At 35.6% G+C, this 23210-nt stretch overlaps 1 protein-coding gene across 1 annotated transcript in view; it reads left to right on the forward strand.

The window, feature by feature from the left end:
- Nucleotides 1–1383: 1383 nt before the first annotated feature.
- Nucleotides 1384–23210, forward strand: part of LOC118204101 (cubilin-like) — a 59241-nt gene continuing 37414 nt past the window's right edge. The window contains exons 1-5 of the mRNA XM_085812502.1: nt 1384–1432; nt 3782–3856; nt 8890–9077; nt 12734–12911; nt 14290–14505. Of these exons, the coding sequence (XP_085668628.1) occupies nt 1384–1432; nt 3782–3856; nt 8890–9077; nt 12734–12911; nt 14290–14505 (706 nt within the window). The remainder of the gene's footprint in view (nt 1433–3781; nt 3857–8889; nt 9078–12733; nt 12912–14289; nt 14506–23210) is intronic.

A 23210-nucleotide genomic window follows, 5' to 3' on the forward strand; every position in this document is an offset into this window, starting at 1 on the left:
AAGGAAGATGCATATGGAAGGAATTTTCAAGGAAATCTTGAATAGAGATTCATTCAGTTTTATATTGTAGAATTCAGGAAACAGAATGTTTGCGCTGTCAGCATGACTGAATAAGTATCCAGTCATTTTATTTTTGGATTTATTTCTGTAAAACATTGACTTTACTTGCATTATTTGAAAAACAGTCAATGCAACTATCAGTTTCTAACAACAACGAAATTTGACCCATTACTTTAACAGGTTAGAAAGACAGATATAGTTTTGTAGACGTAGGTGTCATAATGTATGTTTTTCGTTTAAAAAATAAAGTACAAATATGAATTATTAGCATTATTTTTCCTTCATTTCTATGTTACGAAGCTAAGGAGAATTATATTCCGAAAACGTTCTTTTTCATTTCCGTATTTAGATAATTTCCAAATGTAAGACAAGTCCTCACCGAAGTCTGTACAAGTAGAAATCTTGCATTTGCTTTAATAAATGATTTACTCATTAAGTTATTCGAAGGATAATTTTTTACATTTTGTGTAGTAAAAAAAAAAAAAAAAAAAAAAAAAAAAAAGGTTTATCAGCACGAATCGCATATTCAAGAAATTACTGATAAATTTTGATCTTCTAGAAAGTGTTTTCAGATGTTACAGTTTGGTTGCGTTCTTTTTTTGATCTATATTCAAATATAGATGTTAGTTGTATTCCATATCGAAACGAACCCTATTATATACTTAAGTCTTAAATGTAAAATTTCTGTAAGATTTTCTTAATACTAGCAAGCGTGTATACAAGTCTGTTTCCTTACAAAGTCTTCCACGAAAGCATCCCTCTGCTTACGCAAATAATCCTCGTGTGCTTTACCGTAAACTAATAAATCAAATCAAACTAATACTAGCAAGATAACTGTGGGTCAATGCAAAGGATTTGCTATACATTGGCGTTTAATGAGTATTGAATCAACAGCTTCTGAAACGAAAATAATATACTATATTACGCTGCATAATCGCCAAAGTCAAGTTTTTGGTGATATTCATATATTTTCGTGCTATTGGAATTCAAAGTGGGAAGCATGTTTCTTATTTTAGAAGTACGACAGCAAAAGTGAAATTTGAAATCTTACTTAGTTGTATTTTCAAGGTTTTAGAAGTTGGCAAAACACTCCAAGAGTGTTTTTTAATCGTGTTCCCGTTTACTTTCTTCTTTTTTTATATCTGGCGTTTACCATACTTCTGCCGATAAATATTTGTTTTCCGCAAACGTAAACATCCGATTGCTGATAAAAGTAAACATCTTGTTTTTGACTTTCATACAACGCTCAGATGAAAACGATAAGTTGCGAGTTTGTAAACTAATTTTTGTTTGGATATTGTTAGTAAAGAGAGGTCTAAAAGCATGAAGCGGATTTTCTTCATTGTTTTAACCGTAGAAGTACTAATAAAAGGTAAGCTCGCAAACATATTAGAATTTTAATTTTAATATTTGTATTACTCGGACTATAACAGCTTGCTTTATTTATTCCAAAGAGAACGACGAAATAGCTTTCTGATGTAACGCACTTATAACTCTGAAAGTTGAAATTCAATTTTTTTCTACCTCTCTCTTCTCTTTATTTTCTGTTTCTATCCCACTTCTTTTTCTTTTTTTTCGAAGGGGCGACGTGATGCTGTTTTTTTTTCTTTTTTTTCTGCACATTGGCAAAATGACCTTTAGTAAACAGAACTACCTTTAGTAGGTATGAAGCGAAACTTTGCTTACTGCCTCCTGCCTTGCTTAACATTTTGACTACGAATTAAAAACATCGCCCCTTTTTCTATCCAAGTGAACAAAGTATGTCATAAATAAAGTAAAATTTAGCATTTTTTGCAATTTTTTATGTTTTTTATATTTTGCAATTTTTTCTTGAAGGAAAGAGATGTACAAAGTAATTATTATTATCAATTTAAATAGAAATTATTTATGAACGCAATTAATAAAAATTCGTACCAAATTTTATATACCATGCAAGGCAAATAACGTGTCAAGCGTACTTTATAATGTATGAGAATTTGATTAAACCTCCATGGAAAAATATGTTAAAGCAATCTAAGGGAATGAATGAGTCAGTGGATGATATTCGAATTAAACGTTCTAGTTCGTATTCACGTCAGACATGAGAAAATCATCAAAGCGCGCGTGCAGAGATCCCATTCGAACCCCAATGGAATTACCTCTATTCAGCAATCTTGGTGACTCGGCTGAAGGGAGCTCACAAACAATGCATATAATCTAAAGTGATTGTAAAAATAAGCATTGAGGAAAAAACCCCGAGTAAATAGAAATCTTTTTCATGACGGAAAACTAGTAAAAGATCAACAAATGTCATTGTGGCAAATATGCTTTTCCTCACTGCAGTTTTAAGAGAGAAAATGGTTTTACTCTCAGAAAATTGTGGATGAAAGTGGTTGCGGTAAAGAGATGATATTCAATACCAGTGTTTATTTGTATTCTTAGAAATGTTGATATATGGGTATAAAAGTATGTGCATTTGTGTGCGTATTCAGAGAATCAATTCGTAAAACCGCTCTAAAAGATCACCGCATCTAAAAGAAACCAGTATTTCTGACATCACCGCCTCTAAAAGAAAATAGTATTTTTAACAACATAATTCATGACAATAGTATACGTTGATGCTGAACATCCCTCTAGCAACTACCCGAAAAGAAAATTTTGGATGTGTGTTTGGTCCATAGATGATTGGTCCATAGTTCATAGATATTTACACCAGTGTCCATAAATTTCTATGGTCACCTCAGAGAGACTCATTTCGTGGAGGCAATACATTTCGTGGAGGCCTATTTAGTAAAGATGACCACCTCCAAAATATAAAAGCATTTCTAAATTCGTATAAGCCCATATAAACCCATAGAAGATTTATTTTTGCCTCTTTCGAATATTATTGGTATCAATATCTATTGAAACCAGTAAAAGTCGATATAAACCAATAAAAATCAGTAGAAAATTCTGATATTGATGTTGGTTGTATGGGTGCCAGTTGAAACCAGTAAGAAATACCCACAGAGATCAATAGAAACCAGTAAAAGTCAGTAGAATCCAACAGGTATAGGTACCAGTAGAACGTTTTACTGGTTTCTATGAGGCATTTTGATACCGTTAAGAAAAACTAGTAAAAACCAATAGAAACCAGTAAATATCAGAAAAAACATGGGTTCCATAGAACTCTATGGGTACCCATAAAAACGTTTCCTGGTTTGGGCATTTTTTTACAGGGTGGCGATTGTGCAATAGAAACAGCTGGGTACTTGGATATATACTATATGAGAATAATGAGTAACGAACAGAAGATCGACTTATTATGCATCAAATCACTAGAGCAGCAGTTTCAATACAGTTTTTTTAATCTGTCTCTCTGGTATTGAAAATCAAAAGTTTGTTGTTTTGTGTGGCTGATACGGAAGGCTTTTGATATCACACTTAATGCTTTATGATTTAAAATGGGAGAAACTTTTATTGCACAATCTTTCTCAAACAATACAAACAACTTCAAAATTACTTGAAATCTACATGGAATTTTATAATAAAATACTTTTCTTTCGAAAATTTCATAGTAACGGACTAGTTTTGCTTCCTTCTTCGACGATTCTTCGAAAGGGGTAGTGAAACGTCTTCATCAGATTTCCTTCATAAATCGTAAAGAATATTAAAGTAGATATTTAGTAAAAATGATGAGGCTTAAAACAGACATTCATAAAAGGTAGGATACTGATGTATTATAATAACCTTTCTATTTCAGGTGAAGTTCTTGGTACACGTTGTGGCAGGACCAGGAGCTCGCAAGTCAGACCCATCCCGATTCAAGAATCATTAGGTATTTTAGTGTATTTTCATTAAACATTAAGACATTATTCATTTTAGTGTAAGGTTTTAATTCAGCAGACACGTAGCACTTCAGTAAAAATCATTGGAGAATTAATAACTTAGGTTTTAAAATTTTGGTTTAGCCTCTCAACGGGATAGCTGTTAGTGACTCTGATTACCGCGCCGAAGGATCCGAATTCGAATTCCAGAGAAAGCATGGATCTTGGAAATGTATTGTGTCTTTGCGGCAAGGGGGCACTATAAATATGTGGCAAGCTTTCATGTGATTTGTTTGTTGGCGAAGATGTCAGAACTGCTGTTCCTTCTAATTGCCTTTGGGAACATTAGTAATCCTGAATGGGCACAGGGAGCTTACTCAAACTGTACTCGCGTGGGTGGAAGAGATACAAAACAAATGCGAAGGGTTGACTTTACTCTTTATTTTTCACAGCGTACAGCCGCTTCCGCATTTCGGGATACAGAGACCAGCACTTATGGTCTAAAACGTAGAAAATGAGAAATAAACAACTTATAAGGCATTTCTCCCGCCTTCTTAGCATGCCTTCGTAGTGTAGTGGTCAACACGCTCGGCGCGTATTCCAGAGCCCTGTGGTTTGAGTTCCGGCGAAGGCGCTGCTCATTTTTCATCTCTCCTGCTTATTGGCCTTTTAACGCTATGTATGTAATGAGCGAAATGCAAAAAACTACAATACCTCTTCAAATATCAGCGAGAACTAAGTTCTGGCCATAAAAGCTGACATAAATTGACTGAAAAGACAGTAAGAAGGTAAAGTAGTAAGAAGTCTCTCTCTCTTCCTTGACTAAAAGTCACAACTTAAATACCTACACAGTTTGCAACCTCGTTAGCATAAACAAATCTACTCGCGCTTATTCTGGCTGGAAATGGAAAATAAGAGAGGATAGCAAAGTTTTAAAATAAAATAAACGTTAGTAAAACTTAAAATACTTAGAAAGAGAGGTGGGAAACCCTCAAAAAAACTTGGCTCTTAATTTTGGGGTGGAACATTGCAAAATCATACTATCTCCTATATAATGCTCAAGGCTCTGTCAGCGACAACTGCAGTCTTGTACAGTCAATAATCGAACTCAATCTAGTATAGACAAATGTAATAACAATAATGTATCAGTTCTGTGTTCCCATATTCTGTGTCTCAGGTCCGTGGTATTAATGAAGTATTCACGTTTATTTATTTATTTTTTTTTTTACTTAAAAATATTCTGCCTCTTTAACCAATTCCTTTTTTTTTTCTGTGAGTGTGTTTGTGTAAGTATACGTAGTACGTTGTATCATGCCTTCAGATACAACATGAATGTTTTCATTTCGCGTTCTATGCCGTAAATGAAGACTATCAATGCTCTTAATGTTATCAGAATACAATGCAAAATCATCTTCCATTATAAATTTAAATTTAGCGACAGTTTACATTCAAATTAAAAAAATGCTTTTGTTATTACCAGGTAGATTCTCTGAAAGCAATGCAGTATCACTTGTCAAATATAGTACTACGTAGTTTATTGATTTTTTTCTGAGTTTCAGATAATCTTTGCTATAATTAAGACACAATAACACGCCGAATAAATACTAATTCAGAAGTCAAACAACAAAAATTTTGTTGTTTGACTTCTGAATTAGAATCTTTGCTATGTTTTATCATACAGCACATCAATGCAATATATTAAGCAATTTTGTTTCTACGCACAACTTATTTCATGTTTAAAATTACATACATTGGGAAGAAATCGAACACAGGCACCACATCGGATGGCGTAAAATCAATAAATGTGATTAACAACTGTATCTGTAATATATATAGTCCACATAGAAGATTGCTGAACACTGAAAGTTGGTCGAAATTCCAAATACTGGCGGAATTACTGGATGCATAGATGTCTTCCTGATTTTCCCCCATATGCAACAAGAAGAGCCAGTTCTTCTTAGAAAGGCATTCATAAAGTCATCTTTTCTCCTTAGTGGCCCAGCAGGTAAGATCCGGAGACGAATTAGAATTTCGATCCGAGAACAGACTGCCTACAAGCACATTTTCTTAGATTTCTCCTTTCCGTAATTTGAGCAAGAGCTAGTTTCCCCTCAGGAAATCCTCAACGAAAGCATCCCTAGGCACAAAAACATCCTTATCAGGTAGTATACTTTAAGATACTTCCCATAATGTAGTAAATCCAAATCTATTTAGGTAGACAATTAATATCTTCGCCTACTTGTATTAAAATCCTTTTCTGCATGTACAATTTTAACCATATCTTATAAGCAAAATATTAGTTTTTCCTATTTCTTGCATATTGTCGCGTAGATGAGGGGATCCTACAAATGAACAGGCAAGTATTCAAGTCTAAACTCAAGACTTTTTATTAACTCGAACTGAATGAAAAGCTACTTATATACAACTGGTGAACATGCCAAACTCGGAATGTTCTGGAAGAATAAGAAGGAAATTTGCATAAATAAGATAACATTAACAAGAAGGAAATTTACATGAAAACCAATTATCAGGCATTTTGCCGTTGATGGGTTTCGAACCCGGGACCTTCGGGGTCCTGCGTCTTCTCCGCTAAGCTATGAGGAACTCGGTCGAAAAGAGCAATTTTCGCTACATTTACCCCTTTTTAGGAAGAAGCAGCGTCCCGCTGCTTTTGGCTTCTTGTAACAGGTCTCCTGGAAATATTGGGCTTTCTTTTTCATCGTTTAGTTGTACATTTGGATCAAGATAGAGCTTCAATCTCAATATGTGAATGATATCTTTTGAATTCCGCTGTTTCTTATTTTGTTCCGTACGTCACGTCAGAGAGCTGTCGTGTTATTCGATACGGTCTAAAGTAACGTCTTAGGAGCTTTTCGGATAAGCCAACCTTTCTGGAGTGAAGACCCAGACAAAGTCTCCGATGTTGTAGATGCTGACAGGTCAATGTCTCTCGTCGTATCGGCGCTTTTCTGTGGTTTGCGTTTTAAGAATATGGAGTTTTGAAAGCTGTCTAGCTTCTTCAGCTCTAGTAATCAGATGTTGCGCATAACTATCTTCGGGATCTTCGATACTGTATGGGAAAATTACGTCGAGAGGAGTCTGGATATCTGCCATAAATGAGAAAGAATGGGCTGAATCCCGTTGTGTCTTGTTTGGCTGAATTATAGGCATAGGGTACAAGTGGTAGAATAGTATCCCAATTTTTCTCTTCAACGTCTACGTACATGGACAATATGTCTGCCAATGTCTTATTGAATCTTTCAGCTAAGCCATTAGTCTGATGGTAACTAATTGTTCTCGACGAACTCAATTGATACCGAAAGGGATGAATGTAGGCTCTTTAATGACCATAAAAGACAACGCTATTTGCTCCCTAAATGGTCAGGCTCCAGAAGGTTTCAAGGGACATAGGTCCAGGAAAAGGTTATCTCAAGAAAACTTAAAAGAAATTTCTGCTACAATATTATGAGATGTATATGTTACCGTAAAAGACCGAAATTGGAGAATGTCAATATTCACCAAATGCGTAAGTGAAAGATCGAATATTGCATTACATTCTTGCACATTCGGACCCTCACCGGTGTATGTCGACAATCACAGATATCACTCTGGTGTAGGTCGAAAAGAGAGGAGTATATGTACACGCTGTCATTGCAAAAGGAAGTGTTCCACAAATAAATGCAGTCTTAAAAGCAGGACCTCTTGTGAAATTCAAACATACACGCTCACAAACATACATAAATTCTCTGGAATTAGTACCCGGAGCCATCGGTATGGTATTCAGCATCATTGAGCATTAAACGACTGGGCGGCATAACGTAATTTACCAAAAGTTACAAGTTGAAGCAAGGTGGCATATACTATGCACTCATGTAGGCATATTAAGCATCACCAGACCTTGCTAACTGCTACCTTTCCACTTCGGATGGAATTCCGAAGGAGAATATACCGGGGAGGGTCGTTCAAGGGTCTACCACTCTTCCTTCCCTACACCAACCTTTCAAGAGGATTGCTTATTACCGTGTGCACTTTGAGTGCCCCCTTACCGCACGATGGAGATCACATAATAGCTTATAATGCTATTATGAGATGTAGAGGTTTATAATGTTATTTATAACATTAATATTACAAAAATGCATGCCTTTTCCATCCACGTGGTGGCTTATGATGTGAAGATAATATGAGCTTAAAATTTTCTATGCTTTCTCTAAGACCCGATCTCGGACCCTTCGCTACGGTAGTCAGCATTCCTAACCACTATCCCGTTTGAGTAGCCTTATATGTACCAGCAGCATAAAAACACATTATCAGTACATAACCAAATGTTTGGACTTTATACCTTAAAATGCACAATTGGTCGAGATACCAATATATTAGAACGAGATACCAATACCTTAAAATGCATATGCGCTCACTGCGTATTAAATAGAACTGAGCCTGACTAAGAGATAGATTCTGATATAAAGATGCAAATTTCGATCGTTCAAACAAATTACATTCTGGTAGAGGTTCATAAGAAAATAACAAATACGTTTGGCAACCATTACAATTGCTACAACAGGAAGGAACGCAAATAGCAGAATATTGTTTATTGCACGTTTAACAGTATAATTATAGGAAAGTATGATTAAATTTACAAGTGGTTGGGGTTTCTCAACTTCCAGAATTCAGTACACAAATCTGCCACTTCTGGCAGCAACCACATCTAAAATCGCCTAATCCACGTCTATAATTTAGTACAATTTACTGAGTCTCATATTATACAAACTGAAGTTACCACTTTGGTAAAATACATAATTAATTATCGTAAGTATCTACGCCTATCCTGAAAACAAAACTTTTTTTATGCAATTTAATTACAGTTCATGCTGGTATACACTTCTACATGAATTTAATACGCAATTTTTAATACTATTCTTATTTGGTTTTCGTCTCAGTAATCGGCGCTAACCAAAACTTGTATAGTATGTTTATATCTTGATGTACACTTTAGTGGAATATCTAGGATTACAAACTTATTTACATTTAAAAAATCCTTTTCCAGTTTGTCACCGTTATTATGAAGCCCCCTTGGCGACGATTACTACTTCCAACTACCATAATCCCATTAGAGATGAAAAAAGATGTTTTTTTCGAATTAAAGCTCCTCCAGGGCGAAGAATTAAAGTGACTTTTAATCAATTTAATTTACCAAGAGATGACACCACAGGAACATGCCTCAGTTACATAGAAGTAAGTTATTTTTAAATTTATTAGTGCAATAATTCCGTATATAAGTTACTAAAAATGGAGAATTAAAAACAAAGAACAAGATTTCTTTTATGAAAGAGAAAACAAAATAGAAAATTGGCTCTTAATCTATTTTTCGCCATACAATCCTTTCATCACAGTTAGGTCATTTTCCTCCCTTATACAAAACTGGAAAATACATATACATTTATTTAGATTTAGTTTATATTTTAATGTATTTTTATAAGTTAAACTACATGTAAGTGTAATATATGTTGATAAATACTGAAACTTGAATGAAAGTAGTTCTTGTATTTCATAAACTAAAGCTAAATTCTTAAGACTTGAATAAAAGACTGACCGAATTCTCTTCTGAAACTATGAACTCCCATTGTTTGAGAAAACTTGCAATGGGAGATATGATATATGTTGTATTTTTCGTTAAGTAATTTCCATAATATGTTTCTTCCAAAGCTTTTAAAAATGCGTTTGCTCTCTTAACACCAAAATCAGACCGTATTGTTTTCCACAATCAGTTTCAAAAGCGCAATTTGTTAGAAATGTAACCTCACCGTATTATTTCCTAATCGAAATTCTGCTTACTGTTTCGAATTTTGTACATATGGAAATAATTTTAGTGTTAATTATATATGAAATTGTAGTTACTTTTGTAACATGGAAATCTAAAGAAGAGAAGCTCTCCCGGAAAAGTAACAATACAGAAGCCAGTTTATTTAACACTGAGTAAATGGCTATCTCGCTAAATTGGTGAGGTATCGCCAAGATGGCGATAGTTTTGGCGACTAATTTTTGTTGCCGAATTTAACGAGAGATCGCTAGAAGTCACCAAACTTGGCAATTATCTGGCAACTTTTTGGTCTGATCCTCGAATAACTGTAATGGGTACTGTAAAGAAGCGGTGTAACACCAGAGTGCCTGTGTAAAAGAACCCTACACCTTGTCGAACAGGTAAGCATTTAAATGGGTTTTCTAACTGAATAATTATAATTAATCTAGATATGTAGCTGTAACCGTATCTGGCCCTTGTATGTCCTTCAATAATTCAAGAAGTGGAAGGTACTAGAAATCCCTTCGGCGACCGGAAGATATCTATTTAAAAGACTGGGTAGAGCATCAGTTTCTGAGTAGTTGGTTAGTTCAGAGATGAATTCGGAGTATTGGGATATCTGTGAGAGTTTGGCCTTTTAGACGCGCTTTGCATTCCTTTGTGTTTAACATTCTTAGTAGTTTGAAGTGTAACTACTAATTATATTGTGTGATACTCTGAAGAGCTGTACGAGTATTTTTGTAGAAAGTTCCATTATGTCATGTTTTTCTTTTGGTAAAATAAATTTTATCAAGATATCATGAATTCTGTGTGCATTCATTTCTATTACGAACCAGCATGCACGCAACAATATTGTTATTATACAATCTGTTGTACTACAATCAGAGATAGAATTCTCGATATGATGCTGCTTGAAGTCACAGATAGCCAATAATGGAAATTTTATTCTCACATGTAATAACAAATTGCCTGTTTATCAAAAACCGCATTATTCTTTAAACTAGAAAGGTCTTATATTGGAAGTCTACAAACGAGAGCCGAGCAACATCAGGTGATTCTCACTTTCCGGTGTACTGGGCTGGTAAACATTGACAACCAAAAGCTACCTGTTGGTTTTGTTGAAGATGGTTATTTTAGGTTACGTTAGATTATTTTAATATTGTAAAGCACATCAATTTTATCTGCGTAAGGGAAAGGTGAGGGAATGTTTACAGAAATTCGCTCGGAACCGCAAAAACAACCATGCAGCCAGCTCGTTCTTCTGGTTCGTACCCGGGGTAAACTTCTGGCATTCTGAAATCTTAATTACTTAGCCACTTGTAAAGCTTCTGTTCAAGATGGTCACTTCCTGTCTGAATAATTTACATTTAGCGGGATTCAACTTTAGAAACTTTTCATTTTCTGAAGCGCTTTTCTAAGATTTTCTAGATGTTCTTCAAAACTCTTCCCGACGATAATTATGTCATTAGTAGGAACGCTTCGTGGGAAAGACCTTTCAAAACAAACTCCATGAAGTGCTCGAATGTTGCTAGCGCATTACATAGTCAAAACGGCATCACCTTGAACTGCCAAAGTTTTTTTTCCGGTAGTAAATGTAGTCTTTTCTTGGTCATCAGGATGCATTTCTACTTGTCAATACACACTCTTTAAACCAAGTGTCGAAAACTACTTGCCTCCTGAGAGAGTGCCCAGAATGTCGTCAATTCTAGAAAGAGAGTAGCTGCCCTGTATTCTAACCTCATCCAGCCGGCGGTAATCAACGTAATATCTGGTTTAACCGTCTTTTTTTCTAAATAGAACAATGGGCGATGCCCATGGACTTGCTGAAGGCTCGATCACATCGCTTTCTTCCACGTCCTTTAGAAATTTTCCAACCTCTTCCTGTTTAGCAATCAGTAGACGTCTTGGACGTTGCTTTATTGAGGAATAATCGACTTTATCGATTCTAAGCTGTGCCCAACTGGTTCGAACCACGTCAGAAGACGAGCGGTAGTAAATATCGTGAAGGTCTTGAATGACACGTTCTGCAGCCTTCCTCTCTTCATCGTTTAATTGTGCATTATGTAATAACTCCCACGTAATGGTTTCTGAAGACATAGATTCTGGGGTGTTACTGTTTCATTTAAAGCTGGTTACTGGAGTACATGCTGCAACCACTTCACCTTTCTTAATAACAAACTAAATTCTGCCTTGTTAGATACATTGGCAACTCTCACCGGAATAACGGTCCGCAATAGGTCGACGAGTGCTAAGGTTACTACTTCATCTTTCAGGTTATTATAAGTTTTTGGGATATTCTGTGACGCCGTAGCGGAAATTTCCGCTTTCGGCTATGGAGCCTTGTTCCTTCTGTCTCTCTGTTCGTTGAGTTTCATCAATTTCTGGCCACTCCTTCTTGGTGCTGCATTTTCAATGTTGGGTAGTGTATATTAATAAAACGTTACCAACACGCTGCTCGTAAAATAGTACTGCTATTGTTATATATGCTAAAAATCAGTTTCCTTTAAACTATGTCAGGCCGCTCACTTGCCTACGCATACGGAAGGATAAGTTAAGAGAATCACATACTGAAAGAATACAAAATAAGAGATAATTTTAAAATATTAAAACAAAAAACTGTCATATTAAGGGATATATTTCCAATAAATAAATTAAAAAAACATTAAAGATAATTCATCAAATGAGTCTTAATAATATTAACGCAAATGGAATATTCCATTAGTTACCAAAGTAAAGCAAGCAAAAGTTTACGAAGTAAATATTTGCTTACATTGCTACAAAATATACAAGGAGGCCTAAAAGTAAATTTTCCTTCTAACAAAGCCTTTAACTATCGTGTAATGTTATTAAAGCTACTATCATGAAGTTAGATTTTAAATAATTTAGGTAGTAATTAAACATGAAATGCTTTGATGAGCTATATTTTTATAGAAGAATGAACTATTTTGGGAGATAGCGTGCTGCTGTCTAAACACGTCATGTTTCTTTATCCTCAATATTCGATATTCAAACCAATGATTCCTCAAAAGTGTAGTATTTTGTTAGAGCAACGAAATGTTAGGCTTTATGTTACATTTGCTTTTTGTTTCAGGTGACTAATGTTTTTCGTAGACGTCATAAGGATATTAAACCTGCTCCTCAGTTATGTGGCAGCTCACTTCCTCCTGCAATACATTCCATTGGTAATATTCTTCAGGTAAAATTTTTCAGTCAAGGACTTGCAGCTGGTCAAGGTTTCTCTTTAACTTATTCAACAGAAGAGAAGGGAAGTAAGTGTTCCTTCTGCATTCTTTTGGAAAAAAAGAAAGCACTCTATAAATAATCCAATTATTTCAAAATATTATATGCAAATTTCCTGATATATGAAAATGATTAAAGTTTCAAGGTTAGTAAAGTCTAACTTCAGTCATAGCACACGTTTATACTCCAGAATTATCATTTTATAAAACAGGTAGTAATTTCATACGGTTTCTCATTGTCGACGTTAAAGATTGCAGAAAGATGCATGACGCGGGTTTAGTTATATCAAGCAATAGAACCTCACCTACACCGTACGACACAGCTGCGCAAAGATTCTCGCAATGATAGTTGATGAAAGGTAGTTATCGGTGGCTCTGGAACACAAAAGTGCACGAATGCGAGGCAAGATCGGGTGATTTTGCAACAGCCTCGAACTGTTCCAAAGGCATCATTTTTCGCTATTCAACGTGTTATAGCCTCGTCCATACCACCACTGGCAACTTCCACAATCTTACAGTGCTTGGTTGAGGCAGCTGAGCCAAGCACTCAAAGCGGCTTTTAAGGCGTTGCATTATGACCCTTAAAGCCGTTGCGCCAACAGCAGGCTTTAAGATGTCTACCTTTTACCTCACAACATATACATAGTTGTCTGGTGCCATAGCCGGTAATTTGGCTTTCAACCGATTGGCTTCACATAGTGTTCAGCTATGTATCCCGCTTCAGTCTTGGAGAAGGTAATCATTGGATCCGCGAGTAGAGGAACAACAGGCCAGAGGTACCACTCACCTTTTGCTTTAGATTACCCCTGGGGTTATGGTGTGGTGAGCTGTCTCCTACTGCAACAAGCCGACACCTGTCGTCTTACATACTACTATAGCAGCTCAACGATATGCTTATGATATCCTGAGGCCGTTTACGTTGTCCTCCTGCAACCATTTTCCAGCAGGATAGCGCTACAGCCCATACGGCTGAGGTCTCTCTTGTGCTCTATTTAGCTGAAGATACACTTTCTTACCCAGAAAGGTCAGCAGTCCTATCGCAAATCGAACATGTATGGGAGAAGGTAGGCTGCCAGATAAGGATACTATAAAATGTCGCAGATCTGGAGCAACAAATTGAGTAATGCCTGACACAATGCATCGCAGTATGAGATTAGGAATTTTTATCACTCTTTACCTCAAAACATTTACAAGCATGCACCGCTGTCAGGAAGGTTCAATGATTTGAGTAGAATTTTTAATCATTTCATTACTGGTGTATGGGCTTTAGGCTTATTTATTGCAATAAAAACAGTCACTTTACTCATGTCGCTTAGTTCCCCCTCTTAATGTATATTAAACAATAACTTTGTATTTGAATTGTATATTTTATTATTTATTTGAAACTGCTTTACTTGTGTCATTGCAGTTTGCGGAGGAAATCTGCTTTTGCCCAGTGGAAGTATTTCTACTCCAATGTTTACCAGAATGAGGGATTCTTATGTGGATTGCAAATGGTCTGTGTTTGGAGATCGTCTGGATAACATCACGGTTGTGTTCAAATTGCATGTGCTAGATGTCCCAGGTCTCAGGGCCAAATATTGTTCTCAAGGTGGAATGTACGTTAAACCAGGAAGGGGCAGTGGTAAATTCTTGTTCACTGTTAAAGATTATTAATTCAGTGAGAGTTTTATTAGTTGCCTCTTGAACAATATATTTTTTTGAAATAATTTCCTCACTGAGACCAACTAATACAGTTTGATATGACAGTCTGTTCTTGGTTCAGAATTATTTTCAATGCAAAGAAAATATATTGAAAAGATTACAACCGTTTACACCTTTATCGAGAAACAGACAGAAAGATAAGCCATTAAATATAACATAATTAATTAATTGCCATGCAAAGCATTTTTTAAAATTATAGTAATATGAATATTATTTACTTTTTATATAACTTTGAATCTGCAGTGTTCTTTTAATTGACTCCGAGCTTAGCAAATCTTTTGGGGCAATTGAAATTTCTCTCCTCTTTTAAGTATCTTCAGAAATGCAAAAGTTCTAAAAAGGTTGCTTTAGCCTTTTTTTCGCTTTAAATATTTCCCGAAGATTTAATAAAGGCACACATCACAATATCATATAATAATTATAATAATATCACATAATATGATTAATAAAGGCACACATGCCATAAAAAATGTTACACTAACAAAAATACGTAGTTAGCAGAATCCTGTTGCACTATCAAAAAAATTAGCGGAATTGTTTGTTATGAAGCGCGGAGCCTGCAAACTCCGTGATTCTCACTAATTACTTCGTAATGAAAAGTTTGGCTCTAAATGCCAATTGTTCGAAGTTAATAACTAGGTAAGATTGCATCTGGTAAAGATTTTATCTGGGAAAGTAAAATCCTTTGATAGATTTTTACAGGAACTGGTAGCAGGCTTATAGAATGTTATTTGTTGGGTTTTGTATAGTGTTTATCAGGTTTTGAAATTAGTATGGCTTTTTCACTTTTTCATTTCTTCGGGAAATAAGAATTAAACAGTCATTCATTTAATTTGAAAACTACATTAGAAGGTAATTTCTTGATTGCTGTGTTTTTTACTCAATCTTTTACGCGTGCTTTGCGCGGTTTCAGTCTTTTAATTATTTGCGTAACTTCAGCTGATTTAAATATAGTTTTAGCGAAAGGTGCATTTAGCCAGTCTCGTACACATAATAACATAGAAAGTCTGTATCAACTGGGCATTCATTCGGTATAAACTGTCCTTCTAAATGAGAAGCAAAAATATCAACTTTATCTTTATTAGATAAAGCCACTTTGCCGTTGTGGAAAAGAGGGCGATTTCAAACATAATGTGACTTAAGGTTCGTAAGTAATGGCCAAAACGAACCGTCATAAATGCTAAGTTGAGAGATGTTTTTCACTCCACATCTCTTCCTTGCGAGTTTTCGCCTCTTTTTTTTAGTGTCCCAGTTGAGGCGATTTATGGCCATTTTGGCGGCGGAATCCCAGGTAAGACGGCAAACGTTTCTAAGATGCTTTCGTTGCCTCATCATTTGTCGGATTTGTCTGGGAAGTCAGAGAAGCACTTCGTTCTTGTTAGCAGTTTCACTTGCTTTTCAACAGCTGTTTGAATTTGCGCAGCGATTGAAGAACAGAATCAATGCCATGAACATTGTTTAAGTCACTAAGATTGATAGCAGAGTTTTTCATAATGTTTTCGCAGAGCTTCCAAACTGTAAATTTTCTAGTAGTGGGTCTAGTAGTAAGTCTAGTCTTCTAGTAGTAAGTCGTCTTTTAAAACACCAAGGGTTCCAATGATCGGAGATGGTCTGACGATAGTTCACGAACCACCTCAAGTGTAATAGTTACCGTAATTGTAGAGATAGCTATGTCTAAAATATCCCAGAGTGTTATACCCTATTTGGTTGATAGGTGTACTCTGAGGTGTATAAATTAGAACATACGGATTTAAAATGTATTCTTGAAGATTTTTCCCATTTGAATTGCTACGGCGACAGCTCCAAGAAATACTTTTACCATCTAATCATCTGCGAGTATTGTAAGCACATCCGGGGGTAAGATTAAGTCCAGCAGATTTTCAGATAGGTGATTTAACGGCGGATTATATTACAGAAGGCACTGAAGTATAAGTCTTTATATACCAGTAGGGGAATACACAATCATTGCTTGCTTTGACAAGGCAATACTGTAAATTTTGTTTGACATAAATAGCAACACCACCCCCGCGATTTCTGTTCGATCACAGCGACAGATATGGTAATTTTTAATGTTAAGGCGATGGCACTTTTGTGCGTCCGATTCAGTAATGAGCGCTATGTCGTTGTCACGGTCATATCAAAATTCCTGCAGTTCGTGCTTTCTATTGTGGAGACCATTCGAGTTCCACACTACGAAACGCATTAGATTTGCAGTTTCTGATAATTTATCCATGATCGGGTTTTGTAGTATTCTGAGATGTAGTTTTATATCTTGAGTGAGATGTTTGAATAAAATGAACTAATGAATGATTAAAAGGAGCCCAGACTCCTTGATTATGAAAACAAAACTTTTGAGTTCAGTGAGGATGTTTTTGGCCTCATTAATCGCTTCTGGTGCGAGACCGCTTGCAAGTGCTCGTGCGTATGATTAATTGGTGATCACTCTGACCATATAAGATTTAACGTGTGTGTGGGAACTTGGGCTTAGGGAACGTTTCGCGCCCAAGATACTTCACCGTGTGTCCCACCTGTTGGCGGTTGGCGCACTTTGGAGGGGTACTTCTATTTTTATCACATTTGTACGACTCTGTGAGTCACCGCATTGAACACATTTGGGATTATGGTTGGAGTGCGTTTATGTATGGTGAAACTCCTGACAGCGGAAACACAATAGAGGCTCAGCACATGCACGGTAACGTCCCATTTCATACCAAATATGAATCCTTCTTGAAATAGTTCCTCGATGTTTTATTTCCTCTTTAATATCACTAAAAGGATTGGAAGATTTACCACTTCAGGGCCACTGCGTCTTAACCGATTTACCCGCGTGACACTATATATCCTTTACCGACGAGTTCATCAGTAATTTCGTCAATTTGTGTGTAAATAAAGTAAACAAACTAAGTAAGTAAACAAACTCTTGATTACTGATTTAATGCTCTTGCTTTTCTGGAACTCGAAGCAGTGGTATGGAACTCCTACATCGAGCACTTTCATAATTTGTCTCTACCATGTAGGTGTTTCAGATTGTAAAGCCACCCTGGGTTAACTGTCCATAATAATAATAACGTTCAGCTTGCAGATTATATCCAGCTAGTAGAGCTTCGACTTAAGTGAAGGTCAGTCTTTTATCTTTTATGGTGGTAGTTTTCGTCCCAAGATTTTTTTAATTGGTTCCAGATGGCAACCGTATAGTTGGAGTGATGTCTATAGCGTCTGATTTTGAGGTAGCAGCAGCCGGATCAGCAGTAGGCGAATCAGAAGGCTAGGGAGGCAAAGGGGGAGGAGCGAACTTACGAACAAGCTTTCGAATGTGTTTCGCAGCGTCTTCTTTCGGACCGTTATACGAATCTGAACTTTGGTCCAGAGCTTTGTATTTTCTAAGGTCTTCATAGGGAACATGCAGGACCTTTTCAGGCGTCTGACATTCAGTTCAGCAGTTAGAAGTTGAGGAAAGTCTTCATTGTAGCTTTCATTGCAAGTCGCAGCAGTAGCAGTACCAGAAGAACTAACTTACTTTTGCAGTAGCTCCTGGTCAATGAATCTTTTTAATCGTCTTAAAAAAGCCAGGTCGCGAGCATCTTTGTCAGGAAGTTTGTTGTAAACCTTGGCTTGTAGCTCGAGGTTTGTGATTTCCGTAGGAATATAGTTGATCACACTCTCCATTATAGAACAAGAGGCAGTAGCAACAAACACGAAAATAAGCACAGCATCTTGTAGGGTACATTTTGCCGAAGCTCAGTCATCAAACGGCAAAGTTAGGAACTAAAACAAAGCTAGGGAAAAATTCGCCTTCACGCTGAGATTAAGATACAGAGCTAAGAAAAAATGCATTGTCTATGACCTAGTGAAGTGACCAATCTTTAGCTTAAATACTCGTTTCTACCTCATTTGCATAAATAGTAACCCTGGAAACTTATTCTGGCAGGGAAACATAGACTAGAAATGATAATGTATAGGAAAGGCTATTAGAAAATAAGGTAAGGTACTTTTTGCGAAATCAGGAAATTAAAATGTGTAAAAAAATATTATAGAAAAAATTCCAAGTAGTTACATTTAAAATATCATTAATGAATTCAAATTAATCATTTAAAATCTATGAAATCGACGGAATTAATCTAACTTAATCAAATCTTTAAACAATTAATTTATTTAAATTAATAGACCAAAATCTTAAATTTTTATAATTTAAATTCTTATCGAAAGAAAGAGAAATTTCAAAAATAAAATTGAGATCAATGAAAGTCATTCAATTCGACAAATAGTAATTAAAACCACTCGAGGGAAATTGAATTTACTGCAATTCTAATTTTGAGCTAACCTTTCTCATACTTTACTGCTAATTCGAAAAAACTCCTCTATACTCTTGAGGTTAGGTAATTCGACAAAATTTTGAACCCGACGCAGCAATCTGAATGTTTTTGAATGGATTAGCTCAGTATCTGGTTTCGACTCGGTAACGTAATTATCTTAATTTCCTTCTGTTAACTCATTGCTCATAACTTCATGCATATTGTTAAGATTCAAGCTTTCTCTTACGGGTGATTTTTCAATTTAGTTCTTCTCTCTCTTTCACAAGACGAAATGTCCTCGCTTTTCGTCTCGCAAATGAATGTTCCTCGCTTTTAAAATACCAAATTTATACATATCCCATCAAAACTTACATAATACTTTCATAGAAATAAATCGACGCTTGTCCTCCCTAAGAACAGACATATACAGCTAGCTTTTGCTACTCCGAAACATGATAATATTTAAAAAATATTACTTTCTGTAGTCTCAATGAAACTCAGCACAGAAGTTTTGCCATCAATGAGGATGACCGGATTCAACGTCGTGTGCACTACTAAAACTGCCAGAACTCTAATTATATCCTGTCGAAGTTCCATGGAATTATATCCATGGTTCTTGGCTGTAATCAAGCTGGAGATGGTACAAACGTCAGCAACAGCGTAACAGATTAATTCACTATTAAACAATTCCTAATTTAAAATTTCCGTACGATAGACAGCTTATTATATCGGCTCTGAAATAGAACTCTAAGCAACATAAATAAGCGCTAAAACTATATTAAAAATGCTTCCCCTTGTTATACAACTAAAATTAACGAAACGTAACCAACTACCGTATATACCCGCGTATAAGTCGAGATATTTTGGACAAAAAAAAAAGACTTCAAAGTGGGGGGTCGACTTATACGCGGGGCCATAAAAAATTAAAAGAATCGGAAGTTCAAAAATTTCTTTATATAATGCAGTTGTTTTCTTCCCGCACTCAAATTGGACGACTTATCAAATAAGTCACTTACTTGAAGTAATTTCAAGACTTAAATTTATGTGACGAACTAATTACAGAGTTTCATACTTTAACTAGAGTAAGCTTCGATTAAACCAAAGAAGTTTCGGCTCCCGAACACTAAAAAGCCCGATATTGCATTAATTGCTCACTGGGTTAAAAATGCTTGGAACGAAATACCCTCTGAAATGATTATAAAATCATTTAAAAAATGTTGTATTAGCAACGAACTAGACGGCACGGAAGATGATGCTGTTTTTGAAAGTGAAAATGACGACGTAGGCTCTGGTAGTGATTGTAACAATACAGAGTTCGAGACTGAAAATATGTATGATGAAGAGCCAATGACGACAGAAGAGTTCTATGAAATGTTTGGCGAATCTGACCATGAATCGGACGTTGAAGGATTTTGATTTTGTTTATTTACCAAGATATTTTTTATCGTATATTTACTTTTTTTTCTCATATGATTTTGAATAAATGTAGTACTTAAATTTTTTTTCTAAGTTTCTCGATTGATTTCGGAAGTGGGGGGTCGACTTATGCGCGAGTTTCTTATTTTCTACGAATTTTTTATCTCGAAGTGGGGGGGGGGGGTCGACTTATAAGCGGTATCGAATTATACGCGGGTATATACGGTATACGTGTGGGTTCTTGGAATTCACAAAGTTTAACCATGTAAAATTTAAAAAAAATACATTTCATACCTATCAATTCATCCCCAAATTATTTATGATTTCTGAAAATATACAGAAGCGATTTCCAGAAAACATTCGCCGAAAACGGCGCAATTAATGTATGTGAGTTAACAAGACAACCGGATTTCCTGAAGCATTGCCAAAATGTCTCTCTCTAAATTACGTTTTTGATTGTTATTTAAAGCATATGTAATGTACATCTTGCACAAAATAAAATGGGACAAATATAAGTGAATTTACATATTCGCGCGATTTGAAATCTGGCATCTTCATTATAAGCAATAATAACGCTAAATGTGGTTTACGCACTTAGTTAAAATTGTTTGAAATTATGAATGATGACCTTTATCGCGCGTGTATCTGTATCTGTATCTGTATCAATCTTGCTTTTTAAGCAAGAAGAAAGAAGATGAGGACTTTGGCGAACGCCGTTTCCTCCAATCCGTGAGGGTTAATATTGAAATTAACAACGTTTTTACAACTTTTTATTAAACATTTACAAACATCCATGCCTTCTCCGGGATTCGAACCCGGACCCTTCGGTACGGGAGTCAGCAACGCTAACCACTATACCGGTTGGGCGGCTATCCCGCGTGTGCAATGAAGAAAAGGAAAGGAAATAAGTTGCCATAAATTACGAAGTTTGCCAATTGAATTATTCTTGGCTCAAACTGAAAAAATGCGCCAAGATTAACTTTAAAATTTCTCCATAAATTCCTCACTAAAAATTACAAAATTTGATATCTAGGCATAATTAGAATCGAAATATGGAAAACAGTTGGTATGCTATCTCAGAAAAAAAGTCCGATTTTGTGTCAAAATACCGACGTTCGAACAATGCTGTATATAAATCTAATATATATCCTAAGTCGAGACATGGAAAACACAAGTTAAATTTCGACAACTGTAGTAGAACGGGAGATTAAAGTTTCATTTATTTTGTACAAGGTGTACATACTGATTTAATTTATGTTGTAATTTTTTGATTTATGATTACTTCACTACATTTGTGCATTTTTCAGTTCAGAAACAGGCTTTTAATTTTACTTCTTTCCTTACACCAAACTCCTGTTGAAGATCACCAAAAAGACGCACAATCCATTTGTCCTTATATTTTGCACTTTTCGATTGTGGTAATTTTTGTACGAACTATAGCAGTTTTTCTATGGATTATGGTAATTTTGTACAAATATTGGTTTTTGTACAAAATTTGTTTGTCCGTTGATTTTGGAACAAGTCTCATTCACTATCATTAGAAATTATTTTTATAATTACCGCGTGATCAAAAAGTCAGTATAAATTTGAAAACTTAATAAATCACGGAATAATGTAGATAGAGAGGTAAAAATTGACACACATACTTAGAATGACATGGGGTTTTATTAGAAAAGCAATAATCTGATCAGAAAAGCAATAATAAATTAAGAAAAAGCAAAGATGATGTTCTTTACAGGAAATGCTCAATATGTTAACCATCATTCCTCAACAATAGCTGTAGTCGAGGAATAATGTTGTGAACAGCACTGTAAAGCATGTCCGGAGTTATCGTGAGGCATTGGCGTAGGATGTTGTCTTTCAGCATCCATAGAGATGTCGGTCGATCACGATACACTTGCGACTTCAGGTAACCTCAAAGCCAATAATCGCACGGACTGAGGTCTGGGGACTTGGGAGGCCAAGCATGACGAAAGTGGCGGCTGAGCACACGATCATCACCAAACGACGCACGCAAGAGATCTTTCACGCGTCTAGCAATATGGGGTGGAGCGCCATCCTGCATAAAAATCGTAAAATTTTTTTAACTTTTTTTGGTTCTAATAAAACTCCATGTCATTCTAAGTATGTGTGTCAATTTTTACCTCTCTATCTACATTATTCCGTGATTTATTAAGTTTTCAAATTTATACTGACTTTTTGATCACCCGGTATTTTGTATTTGCAAACATTTTTTTATCAATTCATTATTTCTATAGTGAGTATAGTTTTAAATTTACTTTGTGTTTTGAATTTAATAAATATCTTACATTTATACGTTTTTTTGTTAGTAATGTTAAGAGATTCAAATGTGTGTTCTCTTAGAAAGTCCTGCTCGAAGGCATCCTTCCGCTCCGTGTAGTGCCTTAGGGCGGAACACGTAAATAATAATAATAAATCCTATGTATCTATATATTTATTATTATTATCACGAAAATAATAAGAATAATAAATACAGAGGCTGTTCACACATTTTTTAGACGATGTATATTGTATTCACAAAACTAAATTACATAAAATTCTTGTGTTTTAAATGTTCTATTTGACATCCCGTATTCTTAACTATCTTTCGACACCGCTGCCTTTTGAAGTGGCAGAAGAGGTATTCTATCCCATTCCTCCCGAACATCCTGTTAGGGTTTTGGGACAACGTATGGATAATGCAGTTTTTAAAAGTCCGAAAGCATGAAAATCCATAGGTGACACATCGGGAGATTTAGTAGGGATATCGGTGAAGGGTATGGCCTTGATAACAATTCTTTGTTTCATTTCATTTAGGAAATTTACAGTGGATTTTGATGTGTGACTGCTAGCTTTGTCCTGATGGAGTCTCACAGATTGATGGCACTGTGAGTAAAGCGATGGTATTTCATTCAGA

The sequence above is a fragment of the Stegodyphus dumicola genome, chromosome 3 (genome assembly GCF_044657685.1).
Source record: "Stegodyphus dumicola isolate Sdum_Otavi_A_Nest chromosome 3, ASM4465768v1".
In the NCBI taxonomy this organism is placed as follows: Eukaryota; Metazoa; Arthropoda; class Arachnida; order Araneae; family Eresidae; genus Stegodyphus; species Stegodyphus dumicola.